At 49.0% G+C, this 26,923-nt stretch overlaps 1 protein-coding gene across 1 annotated transcript; it reads right to left on the bottom strand.

Moving 5' to 3' along the window:
• Positions 1-26,923, bottom strand: STYXL2 (serine/threonine/tyrosine interacting like 2). Its single transcript, XM_008695566.2, has 5 exons — positions 26,409-26,923; positions 11,669-11,763; positions 8,111-8,342; positions 6,411-6,628; positions 1-3,310 (listed from the first exon to the last, which is right to left on the bottom strand). Exons 1-5 carry the CDS (start codon positions 26,516-26,518, stop codon positions 498-500), a joined length of 3,468 nt encoding a protein of 1,155 aa, XP_008693788.2. The 5' UTR covers positions 26,519-26,923; the 3' UTR covers positions 1-497.

Raw genomic sequence — 26,923 nt, 5'->3', positions numbered from 1 at the left:
ATGGACATCCCAAACACTCAAAAGAAACCACCAGAACTCAGCTTTGCCAGGAGAGGTGAGACGTGCCACAGGCTAAATTTCCTGGGTCTCGTAAAACCTCCACAAACAGAACCGTGTCCTGCCCTCAGTCCTCCTGGACGTAAGCCGGATCTCTGACAGGCTATGGTGTGGCTGTGAGCTCCCCTCTCCGGTCCGTGCTGGACACTATGGGATACAGAAGTGAAGTCCAAAGCTTACAGGGGACATCGGGCAGCAGAAAATGGTGTCAGAAAATGGTTAGGCATTCAGACCTCCCACTAATGGCTCGCCTCCTCCTCTCTCCCCCACCTCCTGTGTCCTGTGGCCTCGTTCCTCTCATCTAGGCTTTGCCCCTCAGGACGATCCCCTCCACACCCCTGTCCCCTGATGGGCGATGGCCAGCTGTGCCCTGAGCCCTGTGCTGAGCCGTGTGGCTTCTTCCCATGTGCTCGGTCTCTCCCACGTCCGCCTGGCCCAGCTCAATCCTCCCTCCTTCTCTGCAGCTTCGTCCTGGTCTCTTCCTGCCGGCGTCTCCAGGCGGCAATGATGGCCTCATCGTCCATTTCTTCCTCCTCCTCCCTGTCAGTGCTCCTCCGGTACTGGGACCGCCGCCCCGAAGCAAACCTCCCTTCTTCTCTGTTTTCCATCCTCTCTCTTTCTCCCTCCTCCTCGGACCTCATGAAGCTCTGGGTGAATTTCCTCTTGGCTCCAAATTCAGCAAAGTCTGAGTTGGACGACTCTTCCACGTCTTCCCAGTCCCTGGGCCTGGCCCAGTTCGGACGCCGTGGTTCTGGGGACGCTTCCCCTTCGGAGGCCTCGGGGGTCCGGCGGAAGAAGTAGGGCTCTGGGCTGTCCTCTCGGGAGCTGGAGGTCTCGCTGAACGTTGACCTGGAGAATTTGTGCGTCTCTCTGCCCTCCCTGGTGGAGGAAGAAGAGATCCGCGAAGTGCTCCTTACAGAGTTGCCATCGGCCTCATGGTAGGAGGCCGTGTCCTGCTCTTCTGACTGCAATCTGGAGAACTTGTAGCTGGAGGACTTGGACTCCGTCTCCCGGAGCAGGGAAGATCTGGTGTACTTCCCCCTGGAGCTTCCAGACCAATCGCTTTGGGGGGGAGACTTTTCCTCTGTCCTGACGCCCCTGAGCCATCTGGTGATGTTGCCATCGTCCGTCTCCTTGCTCGCTCTGCCACCAGCTCCGCAGTGATCAGAGACAGCCAGGGAGGACGAGGTGTCTGTCTCAGGCTTTTGGGAGTTACTGCGGGAAGAATTCCGGAAGCTCCCGATGGCGCTGTCAGTGTCCCCATCCCTGTCGCCCACGCCATCCTCCTCGTCTTCCTTGACCTTCTTCTTCTTGAAAAGCGAGCTCCGTTTGTTGCCAGAGGCCAGCTTCTCCATCTCGTACTCGCACATCTTCTGCCTCAGTTCCCCCCGCATCTCCCTCTCCTTCCGGCCGAGCTCCTTGAGGTCCACGTTGTCGGCGAAGAGGCTATAGATGGGCTTGCTGGTCCCCCTGACTTTGCTCCCGGGGCCTTCGGCCCTCGAGGCCCCCACCTCATGGGAGGACAGCAGGGACGTCGCGTCGGAGCCGGGTCCCCGCTGGCCTGCGGGCAGCAGGCAGCCACCCAGCGACGACGAGCCGCTGTGTCCACTGAGCAGGGAGACCTGGTCGTCCCCCAGGCCGCTGGCTGCGGGTGCCACCCTCGCACTGGCAACGGAGGGTGGGCGGGACCAGAGCAGCATTTCATTTTGCTTCTGGGCCAGAGTCTCACTGACCACGCTGGCGATCCAGTTCTGAATGCTGGCGACGGAGATGGTGTCGCCGGGCCCCACGGGCAGGGCAGGCAGCGCGGCGCCCAGGGTAGAGGCCAAGCACCCGCCTGCGCTGCTTGCAGCCTGGGAGATGCGGGGGCCGTGGCTCTGGGCGCTGAGGACCGAGGCCGCGTCATCCGCACTGACCGAGGGGGCGGCCGAGCAGAAGGCGGACAGGGGGATGCTCCCGCCGGTCACCGAGCTGTCGGCCTCCCAGCTCCCCACCGACTGGCTCTCCTCCAATGTCTGCCGGCTCCTCTCCAGCAGCTCCTGCCTCCGCTGCCTCTTCTTGGCCAAGGCAGAGTCCTCCCCCTTGCCGAGCCCCACCACCTCGTCCTTGTTCTCACTGCCCACCTTCTTCTGGTGCCTCAGTTTCCAGGCCTGGTAGGCCGTCAGGTCGACGTCCGAGCTTTTCTGCTCCCTCTCCGCCTCCTCTGGCCCCTGCTCACCGCTGCCGTCTTGCGCCCCCAACTCTTTCTTGTGAAACCCAAATTGGATTCGCTTGACCTTCCACCTTTCCAGAGCGGTGAGCTTGTCCTTGTTCCTGCTGCAGAAGTTGTAGAAAGAGCTGGCCTCCGAAGCCACGCTCTCCTCGTCGTCCTCCCGCAGCCTGCTGCCCGCCTCGGAGCTGCTGTCGGCCTCCTCCCTCCGGCTCCTGCCGCGATAGCGCCGGGAAGCTTCCTTCTCGATCTCCAGCAGCCTCTGGTTCCACATGTCCCACGTGCTGTCCGTGGACGCGGAGTCGGAGCGGCGTCTCCCGGCTGGGCTCCTGCTGCCCCTCTCCAGCCGCTGCGACACCACCCGGAGGTCGTGGCTGCTGACACTCTCGCAGGTGCTGCTCTCACTCAGGGTGTGCCTCCGTGTCCTCCTCTGCCACGAGCCGGCCTCGCCTGCCTCCTCCTCCTCCTCCTCTTCCCTCCCCCACCTCCGATGCCCCTCAGCCTGGTACCTCTCATTTCGGCTCTGCCACTCCTCGACCATCCTGTCCACGTCCTCATCCCCGGGCTCCTCCCCACCCAGGTTGGAGGCTGATCGCCGGCCGTCCCCACCCCCGGGGACCTTGCCTGTGGGCAGGCCCTGCCCCTTCTTCCACTCCTCGTACAGCCTCTCCTCCTCATCCTCGTCAATGAGGGTGACGGGCTTGGACGCCCCGCTGGCCCTCCCCCAGGACGAGCCACTCAGGTGGCTGCAGGTGTCGTCCTCCTCCTGCACGGTGAGGGCATGCGCTCTGGCCCCGACGTCGCTCTCCACGTCGGCCTCGTCGGTCCCCCCTCCCTGGCTGGAGTCTTCCTCTCTCTCCTCCATCAGCTTCTCGTTGAGCTCACGGAGCTGCTTCAGGAAGCCGTCGTTGGGGTAGATGGCCCGCTTCCTGCGCACGGTCAGCAAGGCCTGCAGGATGGCCATGTCGTGGAAGATCATGAGGTAGGCCACCACCAGCACTGCCGAGCGGCTGACGCCCATCTCGCTGCTGACCAGCACTTTCCCTGAAAGAAAGCATGGGACACACTAACGTAACCACATGGGCTTCCCGAGGGGTTTTTAAAAGTACAGTTAAAAATACACTGTGTCGCTGTCCTGGATTTAATATCTCTACTTGTCTCTGGCAGTCATCTGCGCTCAAGTCCCCTGAGGGACGACCGTCGCTGCCCCCTGTCACCGGGGGTCAGCGAGGGCCGAGAGGCTGCCCTGCACGTGGGCAGGGAGGAGGAGGGGTGGAGGGAGAGGGAACCAACAAGTAGCCCCACTTTTGAAACACTGGCGGGCATTTCTACTCTCTTCCTGCCAAACGGAGCTTCGGAGGGAGGAGAAATAAAGGCATAGGGGGAAGGGGGAAAGAGGAGAAAAGAAATGAGGTTAAGATGAATGAATCACAGGAATGTCAGTGCGGGCATAGTCGAAACTTGAGAATTCCCCTTACAACATCCTCCTAGACATTGGATGCTTCCTGTGGCAGGGAGCTCAGTATCACGCGTGCACACACACACACACACACACACACACACACCCTTCACTCCATATTTAGATCAATCTGCTCTTTTGAAACTTCTTACGCATGTTAAGGCCAAGTATAACTCTGTAGTGAGCATCCCGTGCTCGTCCTCTGATGTTCTGACATTCTGGGGTCAATAATGAACCTCTGTAGGCACCAGGCCTTTTATACAAAAATATGTCAGAAGATCACTATCACGTGCTTCATTAATTTCTTCCTGGCTCTTCTGGGTCTTGCAATCATTATTCAGACACCTTTTCATGTCCCGTTATTATACTAGCCAAACCTGCAAGTCAAGCTTTATTCGTTTTTTTTCCCCCCTTAGGAGTCTGGGTCAGGATGGAGCAAAAACATTTCAGGTTTGGACTGATCCATACAGAGGACTCCTGCCACTCTCGTTCTGGGCACGGAGCCTTCACTGATGCCACTTAGCTTGCAGTGGGGACGGCTAGGTCCTAAAATGAACTCAGATGATCTTTTGTATCAACTGAAACCTGTAAAGGTTTTTCAAAAAATTGCTATTCAATCATGTATCACTTTTTTGGGTAGCATTTTTAAAACATAAGGATAACTTTACAAATCCCTATTAATGTTTTTGGTAAGTATAACCTGTTCTTAGAGCCTAAGAGAGACTTTTACTGAGTCTCGACTCTAGCGTTCAATAAATCAGTTATCTCCTAGCCTCATCGTCTGTTTTGAATCCTTCATAAACGTGACAAACATGCCTTCCATGCTTTCATTCTAATGGCTGTTTACAACACAGCCTGGAACGCGGAGACCTCCTTCCAGGCTGCCCTCAATCAATTGCCAACAGTCTTTGGGGATGTTTGTTAAATCTTTTAAGAGTCCTAGGTGACGATATGGGATGGGCAGGGGTGACTTTTATTAGTACCTCTTGCATCCGTTGAGACCATGTATGTCACCCAGAAGGTCGGAGACCAAGGCAAGACTAGAAGGGACCTGAGGCCCAATAAGGCGGAAAGAAAGGCCAGCAGTCACTCAAGGGTCGTAAGCGGCAGAATCAAAGCTGCTGAAATTGCATCTACAGATTCACTGTCTCATGTCTTCCCACCGCCAGCCCTGGGCTCAGCTGTCCCTCACCAAGGACTCCCCTTTAACTGGCTGACCAGGCCCCCGCTTACTACTGTCAGCACCAAAGTCTTCCTTCCTTCCTTCCTTCCTTTGGAGGGGGAGTGACCGGGCCAGCTCATGTCAGGACACGTCAGGCACAACCGGCCAAGCTTCCTCAGAAGAACATGGCGGCCAAGGCTCCTTAGACTCAGTCAGGCAGAGACAAGGTTGGTGCGGCCATGCTTTTCCACGCTGTGTTCCCTGCACCCTGGGATTCCTCTGTGGTGCCTCAGGGGCGGCCTGAGGACAAGCGGGAGGCTCGGTGGGTCAGACCCTGGGTGACAGGGCTGCGTGCTCTCTGTTAGGCACAAGGGCACAGTGACACTGGGTACAGACTGTGCTCTGCACAGCTCCAGGGGGGCTCCTTTCACACCCAAGTCAGAGTAGATTTGTAGATTTGTTTGGTTATGACGAAAAATTCCCAACAGTAAAATGGCTTGAGGAAAGCGGTCTTTTTCTAACTTGCAGTCACCATTTTGATTAGCAGCAGGGCTGATGGCGGGAGGGAGGTGCCCTCTAGATGTGGTCCCTGTGTTCTAAGAGTTTGAGGGTATGGCTAGTGGAGAGAGCACTGGGCTGGAGTAAGAAAAGTCTCTTCCATTCGCAGTAGGGCTTACATGGCCCGCTTTTGTGTTGTAATCTTCCAATTCGTAATTCTCATTTCCCCCAGAATGTTCCCTCTTTCCATTTTTGAGAAGAACAAGAAGTACTTGCCTAGAAGCTACCCTCGCCACCTTGCCACCATGAACAAGGGTAGAGCAAGGACCGAGCCTGCCAAGCAAACTTTCTCTCTAGGAGATCTGCAAATGGGGCTGAGGCAGGGAGTCCACCAGTCTACGTTCAGGCCTATGGGGGGGGGGGCATGCTATCCGAGGTAGAAAGCAAAAGAGAAGATGGAAACCAAGAGTCCAGACACTGTTCAGTCCTTGTTCACATGATCCTGGAGCCATATTCCCGTCCTTGGACGTTTTCTTGTACTGTTATAACTAATGCCTTGAGAGGGTCTCTACTGACGAGCAACCAAGGGAACCTTGATTACTGAACAGTGGCAACCTCAGGAAACCTTCCACGGGTCTCAGTTCCCCCATCTGTAAAATGTAAACACCCCCCTCCCTGTGGTTACTGTGATTATTACATAAAGCACCCGGCCCAGGTGTTAGTTTTGCCTTCCTCCTCCTTAAGAACGGACTCCACGGCCTCCTGGAGTAGAGGAGATCACAGAAACTAAGGCGGGGGCTTCTAGGGATGGTGACAACCCTGAGGCCTGGAGTAGGAACTACCCCAGAGGCCACCCCAGTAAGGAGACGGTCCTTTCCCTGCCTGGCAGGGGTGCTGGGGGCGGGGAGGGAAGGCAGGCTGAATGCGAGCCCCGGCACCCAGAGGCGAGGAGCAGGTGTGCGGGGCGCGGGCCCCTGCTGCTGACGGGGCTCCACTGGGTCCCCCCCACCTCCCTCCAACCTCACCTCTATAGGTCAGCAGAGCTTCATCAAGGAACTCAGCAGCCTTCCGGAAATGCTGGGATATGTCCACCTCGGGAAAGTCATCGACCTCCACACCCAAGTACTGAATCTCCAGGCCAGTGTAGAATTCGGGCCCGGTGTAGACGCCGGTGCCATGAGCAGCATTCAGGATGTGAGTAATCCCCAGCCTCTTCAGCCTCGCCTTGTTCACAGCTACACTCCTGGGGGGAGAGAGGCAGAGACAATTTTGGCCAGGGTCAGAGCTAGAAAGGTGCATCACCCCTGAGACTCGGTCAGAGAGGCCAGAGCTGGGTGAGTGCGTCCTTCTCTGCGGCCAGATGGGTCCGGGGCTCCCTGCAAATGTGGTTCTAAAAAGGGGCCAGAGAAAGCAGGGACAGGGAGCTGGGCAGGGGAGGGTAGGATGAAGAGGAGAACCAGACTGATTTGTAAGGAAATCTTTGGCCTACAGATGTCTGGTTTAAAATTCTTCACCTTGGGAATGGACATTCATCAAGACACGAAAGCAGCAGACAAAAATAATAATCAAATCAGGCGTGCTTCACATTGACACGGCATGCCACATTTTCCAAAGGCCTTTTACGGGCATTCTCTTACTTTATCCCTAATAATAAACTTAAGAGGTAGAGCAACTATTTTTATTCCCACCCGAAGATTATAAAAATGAACCCGAGAGCTTTTATGGCTTCCCAAGACTGAAAGAAATAAAAGATTGAACAAGAACAGGTGTTTTTGGTTTCTAGTTCAGAGAACTAGCGCTTTCTGTCGCAGCAAAGTAAGTGGAGATTAGTTTGAAGAGGCCCTGGAGACAGGGTTACCAAAGAAGGAGCAGAAGCCCGGGGTTATCTGGAGGTGTCTGGGGTCCCTGGTGAGCGCGATGGGAATGTTTCTGGGTCTCCAGAGCTATTTAGAGACCACTTAGGACGTGGTGCCCAGCTCTGAGAATCAGGTTCTGGGCAACTCATTACTCCCGTGGAGTATGAGCCCCACCATCCAAAGTGATCTTCCCAACTACCAGCTGCCATGGGGGCCCCAAATTCCCTCCTTTGCTTCTGCATATATGAGTAATTACACAGGGAGCATATCTCACTAAGTAGCCAATGGATCAGCAAAAATCAGTTTCACAGACTAGCCTATTGGTACCAATTACGCACTGGCAAGATCCCGAAGGAATGGGACATGAGTGAATTGTTTCGCATTTTGTTTTGAAAACCACTCGTGAACTTTTTAAAAATAACATTTTTTTTTCTGATTATGAAAACAAGAAATGTTTACTCTGGGAAATCTGTACAAAAGAAACCTAAAGAAGAAAAAAAAATCATTTGTCGGACCATCTACTAGAGAATATCATTACCATTTTATCACATCTGTTTCTAACTGTTGTCTATGCAAAAGTGCACACACACACATCTATATGGTGCTCAATTAGCACCCTAGTCTATACATGTACATATATATACATAATTTGTAACCTATTTATCCTCTTACTATAGTGTGAGAGTTTTCATTGGTTGGTAATCCATATAAAAGTCAGTACCCTCACTGGCTCCCAATGTCCCATCAGACAGCATCAACGTGCAGGATGGAGCTCTTGGGGACTGTGCTCAAAGTGGGGGGCAGTTTCATCTCTTTCAGGCACTGAGAGGGTAGGACAGAGGATCGTGACCTGCCGCAGTCAGACTCACTTCTCTGCTATGAAGACATTGGGCCAGACCTCATCCACCTCGTTCCAGGGGGCCTCCTGGTGGTCTTGGACCAAGGCCCGCTGTAAATCGAGGACACAGGGGGTATTGTATAGGCTGGTGTCATCCATCTTCTCCCTGACACGGTTGTACAGGTCCTCCACCAGCAGCTGCTCGGCCGACTCCAGCATGCCCGGACACTCTGTCTCGGCTCTGATCCCCCGTGGCTTGAATTCTAGAGGGGACATGCAGCGCTCTCATTAGAGAGTTAAGAATCCACGGCCCTCCCTGTTCCTCAGAAATATCTGCTCTCGGCCTATCTGCTGCTAGGACTCTGGGCAGGGGCTGAAATACCAGGAAGGACTTAATGAAGGTCAAGGCGAGGGGGCCCTGCATTGGCCAGGACACTTGCGATCAGGACCAGCAACCGTATAGGTAGACAGGTGTAGGTGAAGGGACAGTGGTTTCCCTTACTCCCTCCTGTATTTTTCTAAAGCTGGCTGATGATTTCTTAGACCAAGGTCCTTAAGAACCTGGCATATGTCCGATTCACTCTTACAGCTCCCACCATGCTCCATATAAACTAGAAGCATTTACCAAATGAATCAATGGCATTCTTTCAAATCATCCTTTCCATGTGGAATGCAGATAACTTGGGAAAAGTAAAACTTTCAGCATTTACGCTAGATTGCTTTCTCATACACATTGAATCTATTTGTTTATTTCATTTACTGTCTGCTTCTCCCCACTGGAGTATAAGTACCTGTGAGTCTCAGTCCCCCACTTCCTGGCAGGTGGCAAAGGTTTGCCGCGAACTCCCATGCTAGTCCCAAAACAGCATTCAGGGCCTTTCTCCCAGCAGTTCAGAAAAGCTCAGATTCCAAATGAATTCAGGGGATGGCTGGGTGGCTTAGCCGGTTAAGTGTCTGCCTTTGGCTCGGGTCATGATGTCAGGGTCCTGGGATCGAGTCTCCATCAGGCTCCCTGCTCAGCCAGGAGCCTGCTTCTCCCTCTGCCTGCGGCTCCCCTGCTTGTGCTCTCGCTCTCTCTCTGACAAATAAATAAAATCTTTAAAAACCAAACCAAACCAAATGAATTCAAAATCAATTCACCTATATCTCCAATAAATCTTTATCTCCTCCTCCTAATATTTTTGCTCCCAATGATCAAATTTGGGGGAGAATAAGATATTTCTTTCTCCGAGAAGGTATACAAGAATAGCGGAGGGCAAAACCTTCCTGCCACTTAGTAGCCAAAAATACTGAATAGACAGAAGGGAAAAAGAAAGGAGGGTCGCCTGTGTTGGCCATAACTTCTTGCTGGCACCATCTCCTTCCCTGATGGGTGGAGAGCACAGCCACATTTGGCAAATAGACTCGGCCCAGCCCTTTGAGGGACGAACAGGTGTCTGGGAGCTGCGCTTTCTGCTCAGGGTCTGCGGGTCCTGGGACTGAGCACTCCGTTTCCCGAAAGCTGTTCTCTCTCTTTTCCCTTTTCTGAACCACTTGATGGGCCCCCATATCCCTGCATCAGATCTCAGCTCCAAATGTTCTCTGATCTCCGTTTCAAAAGCAGAAAGAAGAAAAGCCCCGCAATCCCAGAGCTCTATTTTGTTTAAAAATAGATGAAGCAGTCCTATTCTCTCTACCACTCAATCTTCTCCCCTGGCTCTCCTGGGATCTTACCTAGCAAATGCAAAAGCCCCTCTCCCTCCCTCCCCTAACTGAGACATCTCTCCTTTACTACAAGTAACAGAAAAAACTCCCTGATGCCTCATTAAAATACACAGCGTTGTCTTCCTCAGCTATTTACCTAGCTGGTTGTTGTCTTGATTTGTCCTTTTCTAGTTTAAAAACAAATGTCCCAGCCCCTCATTCCTACTGGCAGCTCCCGCTTTCCCGAGGTCTCTGGCCCACCCCTCAGCCTGTTTCAACCCCCCCTCCCCCCCCCGTATCAATTCCACCCATTTATTTCTACTACCTAAGGTTTCTTTAGAAGAAAGCAAAGCCTATACATTTCTCTAAGCTCTTTCGGATGTGTGGCTTATGCAGACTTTCATGAAAATGAAGGGTTCTTCAACACACGTTTTTATCCCTCTGATCACTGGGGAGGAGGGCAGTGTTTTGAAACACCACCTGATCCTTTCTCTGTCATATATTTTTTCTTCCCCCACCACCCGTCAGCCTCTAAGACTAAGGACACTGAGGCTTAATGTCCCAGACAAGGGGAGAGCAGATAAAACCTAGAATTTTTTTTTTAAAAAAAGGCATTATTTAGCTTTAGCGTTCAATCGACATGGGCAATGTCCTGTAGGCATATCTACAGCATTCTATAGGCTTGAAAGTGAAATTTTCAAAGAGAGGAAATGGTTTTCCCACAACTCCTAAAGCTGGATTTTCACTTACCAAGAACCCAGGCATGGAGAGGGGTCCAGAGGGGAAAGCAGGGAGCAGGGATGTTGCAGGCTGAAAGGCGAAGGAAGTTCCCGAACACATAGGAGGAAAAAAGAACTTCTAGAGCTAGGGTGGTGCTGGGATCAATTTAGAAAGATCTAGATGGGGCGAAGCCACTGAGGCCTGGCTTGGAGCAAGGGAAGAGAGACCCCAGGTAGGGCGGCAAAAGAGAATAGAAAAAAACTTGAGAGTTCCTTGAGAAGATGGGGCCTCTGAGGATGACCATACCACAAGCAAATGGAATTTCTGGCTCTTCATGAAGTGGACAGGAGATCGAGGTGTCCTCAGGGACCCTGTGGGAACCCAGAGGGTCTGGGGACTCAGAAAGACCTGGGATGACATGGAGAAGAGCGGCACGTGTGGTTCTCATAGCTAAAGGCCAGGGAAGGGCTCACGGCCACCAGCAGTGGCTGCCGAAGGAAGCCCAAAGCCCAGCAGGGCCCTGTGTCATTAGCAGGCTGCTACAGCCAACCCCACTCCACTGTAGTGACAGAGACACCCAGGGCAAAGGGAGGAGAAAAGAAATTTGCCCAAAATTGATTTTAAAAAAAAGTCCATCCAATCAGGATGAATATCCTTGAATGAAATGCATTGTATGTTTTCCATTCCAAAATATACTGTGTGCATATTAACCTTTGTCCCCACTCTACCTTCCCCTACCTCCTCCTCATACATAACTCAGATCGAAAACCAATTCAAACACTAGTGGAAATGCAGATTCAAATCTAGACATCCCTTTGAACAGAACTCTCTGGGTGCTTCTGGTCATTTCTTGGGCTTTCAGGTCTGTGTGTCTAGTATCAGCCACCCCAGGATCCCTGAGATTAACTGAAAAATGGAATGGGAGGCCGTCGGAGCAGATTGGAATGGCCTCCCTGGCTGGTGACTCAAGAGAGTTATTCACACTGGTACCTAATCCTTTCCCCCTCTGGTTCAGGAAGGTTGATGATGAGTTGTGTTGGCGGAATTGGCTTCTTTGGATCCGCTCCTCTTAATGCGATGGGCAGCACGGGAGAAGCACCTTTAGCTCTTCCCATGGGCCCTTCCCAAGGGTCCCCAGATGACCTGGGGCCTCTCCCTGCTCCTACCCACCTTCTGATGGCATTACCTTCATTGATGATCTGTTTAGCTGCCACGGCTGAAGAAAGGTGAATGGGCTCCATGAAAATGCTTTCTGTTTCTGCATCTGAGACCATCGAGTACCTAAGAGAAGAGAGTATTTGCGTGAGATGACTCTGGGCAGAGATGAATGGGAGGTGTTCTTTTTACACAAGAAACCTGGACCTGATTTTAGGCACAGTGGACAACAACAAGAGATCAAGGGAACACCTTTGTCAGTTTAGGGAACCTGAGAATGCCGAACACTGTGGCTTAGTTGCCACCTGTTTTCAGACCAGAGTTGGCATTTATGTGAGCTGACGTTTAATGACATGGTAGTCTAGGCTGTGGAGGGAAAAGCGTACGTCTGTGGTTGGGGAGAACGCATCCTGATGTGATTTCACTTTCCCTATTGGGTTCCCACCCTTGGTGTACTGCTGATTGTTTTTTCCCTCTTGCCCCTGTTCCTCTGTTATCAATACCAGACCATGTCCCCACCTATGCTGTTCCTGAGGTTGTGCTGCTTTGCTGGGCTGGTAGGCTGCCACCATTCCCTCCATGCCTCGTATCTTTGCCCTGTTTGAAAGAGAATGGGCGAAGAATGACGGGCTGACACAGGCACATGTGAAGGTCCGCTCAAATGCACAGGCCTGAGTCTGAACACAAGAACTCAAGGCTCAGCCTGAGCCCAGGGATGCAATCAAGTAACTTAGGTAAATGTCCAGGCAATTTTCCAGAAATGATTCAGCAGAGATGTCTGAAGGGATACGAGGAACATGGTGAATCGGGGCAGAAACAAGGGGTAGGACCACAGTATCACGGTAGGTGCCCCCCCCACCTTGAGGGTTCATCTCATTTCCAGGCGTTGGGGTGAGCTTTGGGTTTTTGGGGGGCGCTTAGTCTTTCCTTTAGGTCCAGAGAGGTTAAAGAAAAAGTGAAAGGATTAGGGTTTAATAGATACCATTTTTTTCCCATCACAAAAATTCCCTTATGCTACCCCTTTATAGTCAACCCCTCCCTGAACCTCGTCCCCTGCCAGTCACTGATCTGTTTTCTGTCCCTACACTGTGGCTTTTTCCAGAATGTTTCCAGAATGTTATATAAATTAAATCATATCCTTTTTGGATCTGGCTTATTTCACTTGGCAAAATGCATCTACAAATCATCTATTGTATTGGATTAATAATTCGTTGCTAAATAATATTCCACTTTTTAGGCACCTCAGGCTGTTGTTGCCATTGCTGTCACCCTGCCCTGAGTCGCAACTGGGTATTCCAAAGGAAAATATGATATTCACATCGCTGGTTTGGTTGTGCTTTGAATTCTGTCTTCCTCAATCTGCCTGCTATTTCCTTTTCAGAGTCTTCAAGCAGTTGGTGTATCCTTCTGTTCGGGTTTTATAAAGGCAATGCACGGGAGAGTGATGGGTGTGTTTGCCATCTTACCCAGGTCTAAAACCTACTGTTTTTTGCTTTTAAATGTTCTGAAGTCAATGCGTTTCCCCATCATTGTAACTGACCTATTTTATCTTTATGAAAACCCATAGGATCTTTTGATTTGCACTATTTAGAAACTTCCCAATGATGTTCGTTGGTTTATTTCCATCCATTGGGTTGGGAATGGATACCATTTTTGAGGGCCTTCTATGAATTTAATCCTGACAAAATTCCCACCCAGTAGGTAGTATTATTCTTGCTTGAAGATGAGGAAACTGTGGCCCAGATAAGCTAACGAAATTCCCCAAGGCAGTAAATAAGAGGCGGGACTAGGATGCAAACATAGGGTAATCCTCTCAAAGTCCAATCTTCTCTCCACCACAATACACCATTTAGATCGGACCAGGGAGGTGAGTCGATTGGTGGATCCCCAAGCCCAACACAGACTTTGACACAGAAAAGTACTCCAGAAACACTTGTTGAAAGCACGGATGGATGAAGAGATAGATGGATGGCCTGGGCTGAGTTATGCTGAGTCCAGCCGAGTTGAATGGAGCGAACTTGAGCAACGACGAGTTTAGTTGAATTGATCAGCAGAACCATTTTCTCACAGTAGGAAGCCACGTGAGAGTCTTCCCGTGGGAGAATGGCGTGCTCAGGGCTAGCAAGGCTACGGAGAAAGAAATGCCTTTGCAAAAAGAAAGGAGTAGCCTATGTCTCTACCCACGATGTGGCTACACTTGCCAATGCAGCGTAAGGGACAGCACAACGTAGCATTATCGTTGGTACTTCCTGAGGGATTTCCAAGAGTAGCTGTGTTGGATTCCCATGCCAGCACCAAGTACTCCTCTAGTACTCCAAGTACTCAAGAAGATGCATTTTTAAGTAAGTATGACGGGAGTGGGGGTGGATTAAGGGTGAAGTATGTGGGATATTATCCTTGCATGTTAGAACTGGAGAGGTCTCATTCTTTGGTGAAGGCAGTAAAGAGTGGAACACCGGGTGGGGGTGGGCAAGAGCTCTGTAAACGCACACATTAGGACATCTTATTTACCCCTGTATCGCCAGCCCATAGATTGAGATCAGACTGAACGGATGGTGGGTGGACAGACGGGTCGATGGATGAACAGACAGAGGGATGGATAAATGCATGGAATTTGCCAGGTACTAGGCAAGGTGTCCACATACCACCTTGGGGAGCAAACCCAATGATCTTCAGGGTCCTGCGTCTCTGGCCTCTTTCTCCTTTCCAGCCTCAGCTTGCACTGGCCTCTCTCTGGCTCAGTCCTCTCTAGGACGCTAATTTTCTTTTGGCTTCCCACCTTCACCAAGCTTCCTTCTGCCCTGGGACTTTGCAGAAGCCCATTTCCACTGCCACCTACCTTTCCAATCTCAGCTCAATCATCTCTTCTCCCTGATCTCCGCCTCTCATTGCGCCATATGCCTTTCCTTCATGGTGCCTCTCTAGCAGATGCAATTTTGCTTTTATTTATGAAATCATTTGGGAAACACCTGTCTCCTGCACTAAACCATACCCTCTATGGAGGCAGGGACCGTGGCTGGTACTTTGAAGACTGTTGTGTTCCCAGCACCAAGTACAATGTCTGGCACAGGGAGTAAATGCTTAATAGGGACTTTCTGACTCACTGACTAACTGAACTGGTCCTCGGTATAGTACCGTATTTAAGGTGATGTAGTGGTTCCAACAATTTATCAAATATTTGCTACTTGCTCAGCATTGCACTGAAATACCCGCAGCAAACCCAGGAGCAAAACCAGGGTCCTAACTATGTTCTGTTCATGCTCCCTCTCTGCCCTTGTGAGGCCACGTTGGATACAATCTCGGAGGCCACTGTTGGCCATTAGCAAGTTTCTCTTAGGGTCGATTAAAGGTGGCCCCTTGCATCTGGCTGGTCTCCGTGCCCACTTTCCCAATAGAATATGGTCAAAGCGACACTGTGGCAGGCTGGCCCTCTGGCTTAAGGGCAGCTTCTTCTTCCTGCCTCTTGTGGCTCCCTCTTTGGAAGCCCTGAGCTGTCCTGTAAGAAGTCCTACCACCTCAAGACCACCAAGCCGAAAAAGCCATGGGTCCTATGTTGCTAGCCGACCGCATGGATGTGTCTCCTAGAGGTGCCCCCCTGCATCCAGCCACCTCAGCTGACACCACACAGACAAGCTGCCAGTGGACTCCTGTCCAAATTCCTAACCCGAAGCAAGGGGAATAAAATAAAATCATTGCCTTTAGTCATGTTTTGGGGTAAATTTGTTAAACAGCAACAGATAACAGGCGCAGTGCTATTCCAAGGGCTGAGAAGGGAGATTTGAGCCAATGCTAAGGCACTCTTCTCCCTAATAGTGATACAAAACCTAGTAAATATCAGCAGATGACCCAGATTTGTTGCAGTTGGGAAGTAACAACAGAGCAATACCCGGATGAGAGCAAACCGTGCCACCGCCCCAGACCCTGTGGGCATCTGGGACCAGGTTTCAGGGCAGTGTCAGTTTCAAAATAGCAACATTTCACAAGACTAGAGTCAGCACCTCGAGTTTTATGCAAAGGTGGGTGACAGCCTCATAAATGAACAATATTTATTAAGGGAAATTTATTCTTTTATTTATAAATATTACTTATGCTATGATTTTTTATTTGTACTATTATTAGTAAAATAATCATTTTGTTTATTAAGGGTCAGTATATGACCCATAAAATGAGGTTGGGGGGGAAATCAAAGCAAAACCCTGACCAGGGAATTAGCGGAGAATCCCTGCAGTACGTGGGGTGAAGAAGGGCTTTCTCCTGGCACAGCCCCCCGTCTCTCCCACTGGTCAGTTTTCTGTTTCTCTGCAGACCTCCACGGCTCTGCACTTGGGTAAGGCTCCCTCACGTCTGTAATCAGTATTCCAAACAATGGGCACGAACTGGAAAGGGACAGAGGACGAGCCCTCACCTGTCAGGTGTGTAGAAAGGCTTGGGAGGCACGCAGCCGGCCGTGTCACCTGGGTCCTCAGGCCATTTTCCCTAAACAACATTGACTTCAGATTACGTGGATTTGGTTTCGCAGGGAGCTGGAGAATCTGTCCTAAACATACCTAAACTCTGAGGCTCTGAGTTTGACAGAGGAGAATTTGAAATTAAAACCTGAAAATAGAAATGATGGTGAAACATCCTCCCTTCTCATGGGTGGTCAAGATGGAATGTTGGTGAATGAGTCAGCGAGTAGGAGACTCTTGAAGACTACCCAATACACTTTCCAGAAGCTGGCGGTTTTCTGATGGAGAAAAGAGGGGTGTGAAAAACAGATTCTCTCCCCAGCCCCGCGATGTGTCTCTTCGTGGCAGCTGGATGCAAGCGTGTGAACAACAGTCAACCGAGCTCAGCATTACATAGTGTTGAGTACAGGATGTAAATTACGAGTCAACTGCGAAGAGAGAAGGAGACGTACCCCTAACGGTCCTAAACTGTTTGGCCACGGATGCAGTTTACTAAGTCAAGTGTGGGGGTGGGACCCAGAAAGGACCCAGTGGAGAACCGAGTTGAGGCACAAGAAGCGGTTCTTTTGTTCTCCACGGAGAAGCAGGCCTGCAGGGAGAGAAAGGAGGAAGGAAAGCGAGACCTGAACCGCTGGCCCTGTTTATATTTGCAAGGTCAGTGAGACAGTGGCCCTAGAGGCTTTGATTTATGAGCACATCTGAGCGTCCCCCCGCAGACCTGAGACAGAGTGAAACGACACTCACACCCTGATTGGAAAGCAGCTAGGGCTGGCTGCTGCGAAAGACAGGCGGGGAAGGAGAGAATCTAGGATCGATAGACACCTCATCACAGGATCAGAAAGCAGCAGCTAAAAAGCCTTGAGGGTGATTTGAAAGAGAAACAATAAAGCAGAGTTTGATGGACTTCCTAACCAAGAGCAGGAGACTGGTGCCGTTTTCTTCAAACCTGTGTTTTTCAAAATTGCAGAGTGTGACCCATTCATGTATCATAAAATCAATTCAATGGGTCCTGCCCAGCATCTGGAAAAGGAAGGAAGGAAGGAAGGAAGGAAGGAAGGAAGGAAGGAAGGAAGGGGAATGGGGAGGAGGAGGGAAGGGAGGAAAAGGGAGGGAGGGAGAAAGAGAAAAAGAGAGTACACCAGCACTACCATTTTAAGATAAGTATAATTTTGTGAAACCTTTTTTTTTTTTAATTTATACAGACCTGAATGTATGATCTGAGTTGAGCTATAAATGGCATGTTCTACCCTGGATTACAGTCACCAAAATTTGAAAGCCACTGCTTTAAACCAATTGCCAGGTTGTCAAGGCACAGAACGGGTCCTTCGACCCAGAACCCCTGCCAGCTGACCACTTCATTTCAAGGAGTCCCTTGGAAATGAAATGGAGGCAGAGGCCCAGGAGGGGGTGTCTATCTCGATTTGGCTTTTGGAAAAAAGGAACGGATTTCTGAGTTTCTTCTAAGTGTTCATTTGCTTCAGAGAAAGTGACCACACGGGCCAAGTTCAGGTTCCAAAGAAGGAGAGAAGTCAGTAAATGAAAGCAAATTGATTTATAGCGAGCTGCTTCTGGCAGGCTTTGTGAAAGCTGGAAAAATCTTCACGGAAAAAGAAATATAAAAGAGAAAGCGTAGCTAGGAGTAGCTGTTTCCCCAGGACACACAGACCTGACACTGCCTGTCCCCATCGCCGGTCCCACCTGCTGCCACCAGCCACGGAGACTTCCCTGTAGGAAAGGTAAGCACAACATAGTTAAGGAACTTCACTGAAGGTGGAGGGGAAAATGCTGTCACGAGAGATGGCCTGAGCAGATAACCAAGGAGTTCTAGAAACTGCAAAGGCTTGACAATTACAGATCCAAAAAGCCAAAGCAAGAAATGAATTTTAACTCGGAAAGAAATAGAGGAAAACAGAAAAACGTTCTCCAAATCAGAACAAGAGCACAGTAAAGAAGCCCGATCCTTCATTTGGAAAGGAAAAGAAAATTGGTCATAGCTAAGGAGGAAGAGGAGAGGCAGAGGCAGGCTTCAGATGAGCTGCATGAGAGGGCTTGGGGGGCTGTCGTCCCCTTGTAAGGGGGGCTGCCATCCCCTTGTAAGGGAGGGAGGACCTGCCTTGAGTTTGGGTCACAGCACAAGCACACTGATTTCTTAGACTGGCTCATTTGGTGAACTGGAGGGGTCTGATGGAGATCAGAGATACAGGCAAAGCCCCACCAAGTTGTCCTGCTCGACAGGAGGTTTTAAATTTTAGCGTCAATTCATAAATTACCTAGGGAACTTTGTCTTGCTGGGAGATGGATGAATCTCTCGCCGAAGGGTTTCTTCCAGAGAGAATGATTCACAGACACGGGTTTGACTCGAAGGCATTTGAGGTCAGTGCCCAAGTCACGCAAAAATGAAGATCTGACACCCCTCTCCACTGTCTATTCCCCTTTCTCAGGTTCTTAATTCACCCCCAGATGCAATTTACTGAAGAGGTTGGAAAGGTTCAGACACCTGCCAGGACAGCGAGCAGACCTCGTCCTTGAACTAGCCCTGGTTGGTTGGCAGGGATGCCTGAGGCACGGGGTAGACTTGGCAAAGTCCTGTCCTGCTTGCACGGGAAAGAGTAGTTACGTCTCCCAGGGGCTGGATTTAGGGCTGTGCTGGGTAGAATGGTGGTACCCCAAAAAGGTATGTCTCCCAGAACCCGTGAATGCAATTTTATCTGGAAAAAAGATCTCGGCAGATGTCGTTAAGTAAAGGATCTTGAGATGAGATCATCCTGTATTAGGATGGGCCCTAAGGCCAATGGCAAACGTCCTTAAGGACACACAGAGAAGAGAGAGAAGAGGAGACGCGTGAAGTTGGAGGCAGGGCTTGGAGGGACAGGGCCACAGCCAAGAAACTCCTGGAGCTGCCAGGAGCTGGGAGAGGCGAGGAAGCCCTCCTAAAGCCTTCAGAGGGAGGGTGGCCCTGTCAACACCTTGATTTCAGACTTCCGGCCTCTGAAACTACGAGAGAATGTATCTGTGTCGTTTTTAAGTAACTCGGTCTGTGGTGATTTGTTAAGCAGCCTTAGGAAGCAGGCCTGACAGTCGCTGGTGGGGTATTTGCTGACTCCGTGTATATGTAATTTTAAAAATGCTCAAGCCTTTAACTAAAGAGATAAAACAAGAGGGATGGAATTTCAGGCACAAATGAAGTACAGGGAGAACCGTTCAGGCTGGAGACCAACAGCAATGGTGATGGTCTGTTGCTTAGAATACAGTGTATGCTTAGAGCAGAATGAGAGAAACACGGCATTTTCACTAGAGTGGGTGGGTCTCTGGTGAAACAAAAATTTCCTGACATCATGAGTTACTGTCAGATAACTTTCTCTGGAAGGAAAAGGAAATAGAAACACCATCTATCAATACCTAACATGCCTTTAGATATATCTAATAACAGTATATGTTATATCTCATAGATCATATATTATAAACAACGTATGTTATATTATTTAATTTCTACCACTGGGTAAAACTGGTATTTCAGTTTCATGATTAAGTTAAGCAAGCTCTCTGGGGCGCCTGGGTGGCACAGCGGTTAAGCGTCTGCCTTCGGCTCAGGGCGTGATCCCGGCGTTGTGGGATCGAGCCCCACATCGGGCTCCTCCGCTATGAGCCTGCTTCTTCCTCTCCATTCCCCCTGCTTGTGTTCCCTCTCTCGCTGGCTGTCTCTATCTCTGTCAAATAAATAAATAAAATCTTTAAAAAAAAAAAAAGAAGTTAAGCAAGCTCTCATGGCTAATACGAGGGAGAGGAGAGCTGACTTTGATCTTGGCCTCAGTTATGCCATTTCCACGGCCCTACACTGCCTCCTAGAAGTTTTAGTTCCCCTTTCATAGCTTTTAAAAAAGCCCAGCTTTCTGGGGTATAAATGTCATACAGACGCACGTCTGTAAAGTGTACAGGGTGGTGAACACCTGGCATACACAGACAGCTGTGAAGCCGTCGCCACATCAGGCCGTGAGCTTGCCTTGATCATCCAATGTCTCCTCCCGCCCCTCTGTCAACCCCCCTTGCCCCCCGCCCCCGGCCCTGGCCTCCCCGGGCAACCACGGATCTGCTTACTGTCACCAGACAGAGTCATTTGCATGTTTGGGAATTTTATATAAACTGGTACATATGGTATGTACTCCTTTTTTGTCTGACTGCTTTCACGTAGCATAATTATGTCGCGATTCATCCATATTGTTGCATGAATCAATAATTCATTCCTTTTTTCTGCCGAGTAGTATTCCGGCGTGTAAATTTGCCACAGTGTATTTACCCATTCACTGGCTGGTGGACATTTGGGTTGTTTCTAAGCTATTCCAGATAAGGTTGCTCTGACCATTCCTGTACAAGTCTAGGCTTCCGCTTCTCTTGAGTAAATGCCCTGGAGTAGAAGGACTTGGTCATACAGGTGTAAGTGTCCGCTTAAACAGGGGTACGTTTAACTTTTTAAAGAAGTTTATAAAATGGTTGTACCATTTTACATTTCCACCAGCAGTGGGATTCCAGCACTCCACATTCTCACCCACATTTGGTGTGGTCAATCTTTTTAATTTTAGATATTCTAATAGGTATGTAATCATATCTCACTGTAGTTTTAATTTGCATTCCCCTAAAGATTAAGAATTTTGAGGATATTTTCACGTGCTCATTTGCCAACCACGTACCTTCTCTGGTGAAGTGTCTGTTCAAATCTTTTCTCTATTTTTAAATTGGGTTGTTTCCTTTTTATTGGGTTTGGAGAGGTTTTTGAAAATACATTCTGGATACAGGCTCTTTATCAGATACGTGATTTGCGAATTTTTCTTCTGGCCTGTGGATTGCATTTTCATTTTTTTTTTTTAAGATTTTATGTATTTATCCGAGAGAGAGAAAGAAAGAGAGAGAGAGAGCACAAGCAGGGGGACCGGCAGGCAGAGGGAGAAGCAGACTTCTTGCTGAGCAGGGAGCCCGACATGGGACTCGATCCCAGGACCCCAGGATCGTGACCTGAGCCAAAGGCAGACACTTAACTGACTGAGCCACCCAGGCGCCCCTGCCTGTTCATTTTTAAAGATCTATAGACTCATTCATCTGGGCTGGTTCAGGCCTGGTCTGTAATGCAGTGGGATTGACCGAATTTTAAGTCAAACGCCGTGCAGCTGTAATAGTTGATACCTCGGGTTTTATGATGATTATTTTAGGAAGGAATAGCCCATCGAGTGTCACTGTGTGTTGCCTCCCTTGAAAACTTCTGAAAAGGGCTAGCCAGCTGATTTGGGGTCAGCTTTAGAAACCAATTGCTAAGGAACATCCACAAACCAAGAAGAACATCAAAACCACCAGGATTCAGCCGGAGTCACTGAGAACCGGGAGAAAATGAGCTCTGCGTGGGGAACCGCGGAAAAGCTCAGCCCACATGTTAGTGGGGCTTTCAGGCTGAGCCTGTTTTTGCCCAGGAGCGAGACTGGCAGCTGGAAGGACTTAGGATTGAATACCATCGGAACTTCTCTATGACAAACAAATGCCTCTGTCCCGTATGTGGCAGGCTAACTTTACGGGAGACGGTGGAACCAGCAGAATTGGCCTTCCCTGTCTCCTGCCTCCCTTGGCAGCGACCCACTTTCCCCCTTCACAACCAGTGCTCACTGTTTGCCTTTCCCAACCAATAATCTGAGATGCTCAATGGCACCAACAGGATAAGCACTTAGTAAAAATGTTAATTCCCTGGGGCAGCATTTAAAAATATACACAGCAGACGTCATTTATCCAGCCTACTGTTAGTTGGACAGTTCTTCATGTTGCTTACACATTCTATACCCTTAATGACTGTCAGCTACTAAAACATCCTAGGCCTTCTCTTCTGGTGCCCAAACGTACTTATTCCTGTCAAGCATGTCTCAGGAGTGAGGCTGCTGGCTTACTGGACAAACATGAGACACTGTGAAAGAGTTTTCCAAGTGCTGGTACTGATTCATGCTCTTCCCAGCTATGAATGCAGTTCTGATTGTTTTATATCCTCATTAAAACTTGCTACCATCGGATTTTAATTTTAGACGGTCTGCTGAGTTTGTAATAGTATTGAATTGTGGTTTTAGTTAGAATTTCGGTCCTGTCGTTTTGCTTTTATTGATTTCTAGCTTCATTCTCCCAAGGTCAAAGAACATATTTTATATGACTTCAAGCATATAACAAATTAAAAAATTTGTCGACAAATATGGCCAGGATACGATCTCTTTTGGTAAATGCTCCGTGTACATGTGATAAGAATGTGTCTCCTGCTAGGTTAATATTGTTAATGTTTTGTTCTAACTTCCTATATTCTTTTTTTTTTTTAAGATTTATTTACTCATTTTAGAAAGAGAGAGAGAGAGAGCATATGCGTACAGGGGGAGGAACAGAGGGAGAGGGAGAGGGAGAGAAGCAGACTCCATGCGGGGCTCGATCTCATGACCCTGAGATCTCATGACCCTGAGATCGTGACCTGAGTTGAAATCAAGAGTCAGATGCTTAACTGACTGAGCCACCAGGCGCCTCCTTCCTATACTCTTAAAGATTTTTTTTTTCTGCCTCATAATATCAGTTGCTGAGGTTGTTTTTTTAAAAATGTTATGTTTGACTAAGGTTGTGGATTTTATTTTTTTCTTTAGTTCTGTCAATTTTTTGCTTTATATATTTTAAGGCTACATTATTCCATCATAGAAATTTTATTTATTTATTTTTAAGAGCTTTATTATTTTAGAGAGAGAGAGCATGAGCATGGGGGGCCAGGGGAAGAGCGAGAGGGAGAGAGACTCCCTGCTGAGCGTGAAGCCCAACTCGGGGCTTGATCCCATGACCTGAGCTGAAATCAAGAGTTGGAGGCTTAACCGACTGAGCCACCCAGGCGCCCCAGATCATAGAAATTTTAAACGATTACACCTTCCCGGTGAACCACATCTTTGATCATTGTGAAACATTCTTCTCTGTCCTTATTTGGTTTGTGATTGTGGCGGTTGGTATTTTCCAAAGATGGCCGCGATATTTCCCATCCCACTTGTCTTCACAGTGTGACTGTGATACTCCCCCAGGGCTGGCAGAGTTTATGTTGCCCCCTTTTGAACCTCTGTGGTCCTTTACGTGACTTCTAAGGCTAGATCCCGAAAATCAGTGCATGTCTGTCCTGTTCTCTTGGATGCTAGCCCTTGGAATTTAGCTTCCAGGCTACGGGAAAGCCCAAACTGGCCCATGTGGAGAGACCACAGGAAAAGACCATGTTAGGTGCTCTAGCCAACAGCCCGGCTAAGGGCTCAGAATGAAGTGTCTAACATGTGAAGAAGCCACTCTGCTACCAGCCCTCAGCCAGCGAGTCATCCTTAGCCTTAAGTCCTTCCGGAACCTACGTCCTTCCAGCTGAGACACCAGACATCTTGGAGTAAAGACGAGCCACCCCACTGTGAACATTAAAAAGTGATTGTTTTATGTCACTAAGTTTTAAAGGTATGAGCAACTGTAATTCGGACAGTGTAGTATAAGTTTTCCAGCCTTTGTTAACCTTTGTATATCTCTATTTTTTTATTTTTTATTTCATTTTATTTGAAGTAGGCTCCATGCCCAACGTGGGGCTGGAACTCATGACCCTGAGATCAAGAGTCGTCCCCTCCACCGACTGAGCCAGCCGGGTGCTCCTTGTAGATCTCTACTTCTTAAGGTGTGTTTCTTATGAGCAGTATGTAGGCTTTTTAAAAAACTGAGTCTGGGGGTGCCTGGGTGGCACAACGGTTGGGCATCTGCCTTCGGCTCAGGGCGTGATCCCGGCGTCATGGGATCGAGCCCCACATCAGGCTCCTCCGCTATGAGTCTGCTTCTTCCTCTCCCACTCCCCCTGCTTGTGTTCCCTCTCTCGCTGGCTGTCTCTATCTCTGTCGAATAAATAAATAAAATCTTAAAAAAAAAAAAAAACCTGAGTCTGACAGTATTTGCTTCTAGTTGGCGTATTTCATTTTTATGTTTAAAGTAATCATTTCTACACTTGGGTTTAAATCTACCATCTTACTATTTTCTTACTATTTGTTATGCTTTGTCTATATTTTTTTCCTCTTCTTTCTTGCCTTCTTTTGGGCTGATTACATTTTGGTTTTGCATCCTCCCCTCATTTGCTCGTTAGCTATACATTCTGTTGTAAAACTTTTAACAATCACACTACAAATGACAACAGGTGTCCTGGACTTCCCACTCCCATTTTCAGTTGCAGATTCCTTCTGAAGATAACAGTCTTGAGCTTAGACAGTGACGTATGCAGACAAGGAGGCAAAGAAATAAGATTGAAAATCATATCTAAGAAAGAACTTGGTGCGTGGTTTCTGACACATCAGGTTGTCTGGTCTAGATCCATCAGAAACTTACTATGTTTTTAGAGGGATCCTATTTGCAAAGAAACCATGACCTTAAAAAGTCTTTGGCAGCTTTCAGGCTTCAGCAATCCTTGGGCCTCCAAATTTCCATAAGCAGGACAGAGTCTGCCAAAGCTACATAGCCTTCAAGGAAAACACACTCTCCCATGTCAGTTGGGATGTGGCTCTGGAGGATAACAGACAAGGAGAAAGGCCCAGAGGGTGGAGTTAAAGGCCCCAGAGAACAACAGACCAGGACATGCTACCCTGAGGGCCAAATCAAGGTCAAATCTAGGAGATCTCCCCTCTTCGCCGGCAGACATGTTCATTAATTATATGGACTGATGACGGTATACCTTCCACTCCTCCTTTGATCAGATGGGAGCTTGTTTTGCAGACCATAAGGCGCTGTACTTTGACCTGGGCCAGAGGATGCTTACCCTCCAGAGAACCTAGCCTTTTTTTTTCCCCCAAGTTTTTATTTAAATTCCAGTTAGTTCACATGTAGGCAGAGAACCTAGCCTGTGAACTGTCTGTAGCAGTAGGTAAACTGCTTTTGGGGTTGTCTCCTGTGGGAGTTTCATGAGTGGGGAACAAGGTAGCATGAATATTAGCCGTCTCCAGAGACCTACTGAGGCTAAATCCCCTATGTATTAGCAAACCCGCTTCCTCTTCCTGGACTCATGGACCTCAGTTCATCCTCCTTTATACGACAGCGTGGCTTTGCTAAGTGCTAGCCAGTGGAAAGTGAGTGGGAGAGAAATGGCCATTTTCAGGCCTGGCCCATAAAAACCTTCTGAGAGATTCTTCATTCTCTTCCCGTTTGGTCTTGATGCGGATAAGCACGGTTAATGTTAGCAGCCTGCCTGAAAATGAAAGATCTACAGGCTAGAAGGGGCCTCAGTTCCTGAATCACGGCTCAGGTACCTGTTTTGGAATGTATTTGAGTGAGAAAACAAAACCCCATTTGCTAAAGCAGCTAGCATTACCCTAAGTACTGCACAAGCTGTCCATCACCTACCTCGATCACACGCAAACTCTCTCTGCTTGTCTGCTAGTGTTGGGGGGAGGGGGGATACATTTTAAAAACTCTATCCTGACAGGTTTTCTAAGTGGGAACATAATGCGGAAGTTTAAAGGGAAAGTCCCCAACACTTGGACAAAGCACCCTGGCCCATGAGTGGTGACTCTCATTCCGAGGGGAGAGGCTTGCAAGCTCTGAGAAGCAGGAGCCAGCAAGATCCCAGAGCTGAGGGAAAGTGAAGTCAAGCAGAATCATAGATAGCCTGAGGTAAAGTTACCTTGAGATACCTTAGTTGGGTCTTTTCTTCCTTTTTTTTTTTTTATGGATAAGGAGACACGGCCTCAAGAATTAAAGGGATTCTTCACATAAGTTTGGTGACTGAACTAAGATTAGAAGTCAGGTCCTCCACTATGATTTATGGCAGAAGAAAAGAAAACACACTATTGCTTCAGAAGGCAAGTAAGCATTTCTTTAATGTCTCATGGTTTTTCTTAAAATTTCACGCAAATGTTCTAATCTACGTCATGTTATATTCTCAATAATTTTAGGTAAAGGAAAATTTCTAATTGCTTGTCATAAAATGAAGAGGACTCTTGAGGTTCAGGTCCTCCTGGAAGTATCCTCTCCTCCAGGAAGCCTCCTATGACCCATCCAAGTCCAGCTATTCCTTTCCCTGGCCCACCATGCACTAGACCTGAGGCATAATTCCAGCATTTACCATGCCACATCAAAATGCAGTCTGTTTGCTTATTTGCCTCTTCCAGAAAGCATGACATATAAAAAGTACTCAATAATATTTGTTAAATGAGTGAACTTGAAGTGGTGGCTGTAGGCTCCCCGGGGCCCACATCTCCTCATGCTCCCCCACCCCCAGCCCACTCCTGCCTGCCGAGGCTGCAGGGGTAGGGAGCACAGCAAGGGCACACTTACTGGCTGGGGGAGGGGCTCCGGAGGTACTGGGCCTGCACGGCCCTCACATCGGCTTCATCCTCTTCATTTGGGACGACCTGCTCCTCCTCTGGGTTCCCACCAGTCGCCATGACAGCCTGCCAGTCCCTGTAAGTTTGGCATGACAAACGTGGTTAGGGAATCTGCTTCCGGTGGTTTTGCGGGGGAAGGGGAATATCGGTGATGTCAGGGGGAAGGTCACCACATGCTACTACTCTGGTGGGGAAAGTAGCGATGGGGGAAAAACCCAGTCTTGGCCCAGCTACCGTTAAACCGGGACACCAAGACATACACCCCCCAGCTGTGTAAACCGGCCACCTTGGAGTCACAATATTTAAGAAATGACAACTTGGCTCCTTCCTCAGTTTCCAGGAAGGAAGCAGTGAGGGGAGCAGGGTTCTGGGTTTGCATTAATATAGCTAAAGCAGTTGGAAAGCAGTCAATTCCCTAGACCAGAAAGATCTTCCTAGCGAAACTTCTGGGTGTGCACACACATG

This window comes from Ursus maritimus, unplaced genomic scaffold (genome assembly GCF_017311325.1).
Source record: "Ursus maritimus isolate PB19 unplaced genomic scaffold, ASM1731132v1 scaffold_2, whole genome shotgun sequence".
Lineage (NCBI taxonomy): Eukaryota > Metazoa > Chordata > Mammalia > Carnivora > Ursidae > Ursus > Ursus maritimus.
This window is presented reverse-complemented; position numbering and strand designations above follow the sequence as displayed.

What these genes read in the sequence shown, in the direction of transcription:
- STYXL2 (XM_008695566.2), bottom strand. Translation starts at nt 26,518, where the DNA reads ATGGCGACTGGTGGGAACCCAGAGGAGGAGCAGGTCGTCCCAAATGAA. An exon ending in CGGAGCCCCTCCCCCAGCCA is followed by an intron (nt 11,764 to 26,408) that starts GTAAGTGTGCCC and finishes CTCTTCTCTTAG; the next exon opens with GTACTCGATGGTCTCAGATG. An exon ending in AATGTCTTCATAGCAGAGAA is followed by an intron (nt 6,629 to 8,110) that starts GTGAGTCTGACT and finishes CTCTCCCCCCAG; the next exon opens with GAGTGTAGCTGTGAACAAGG.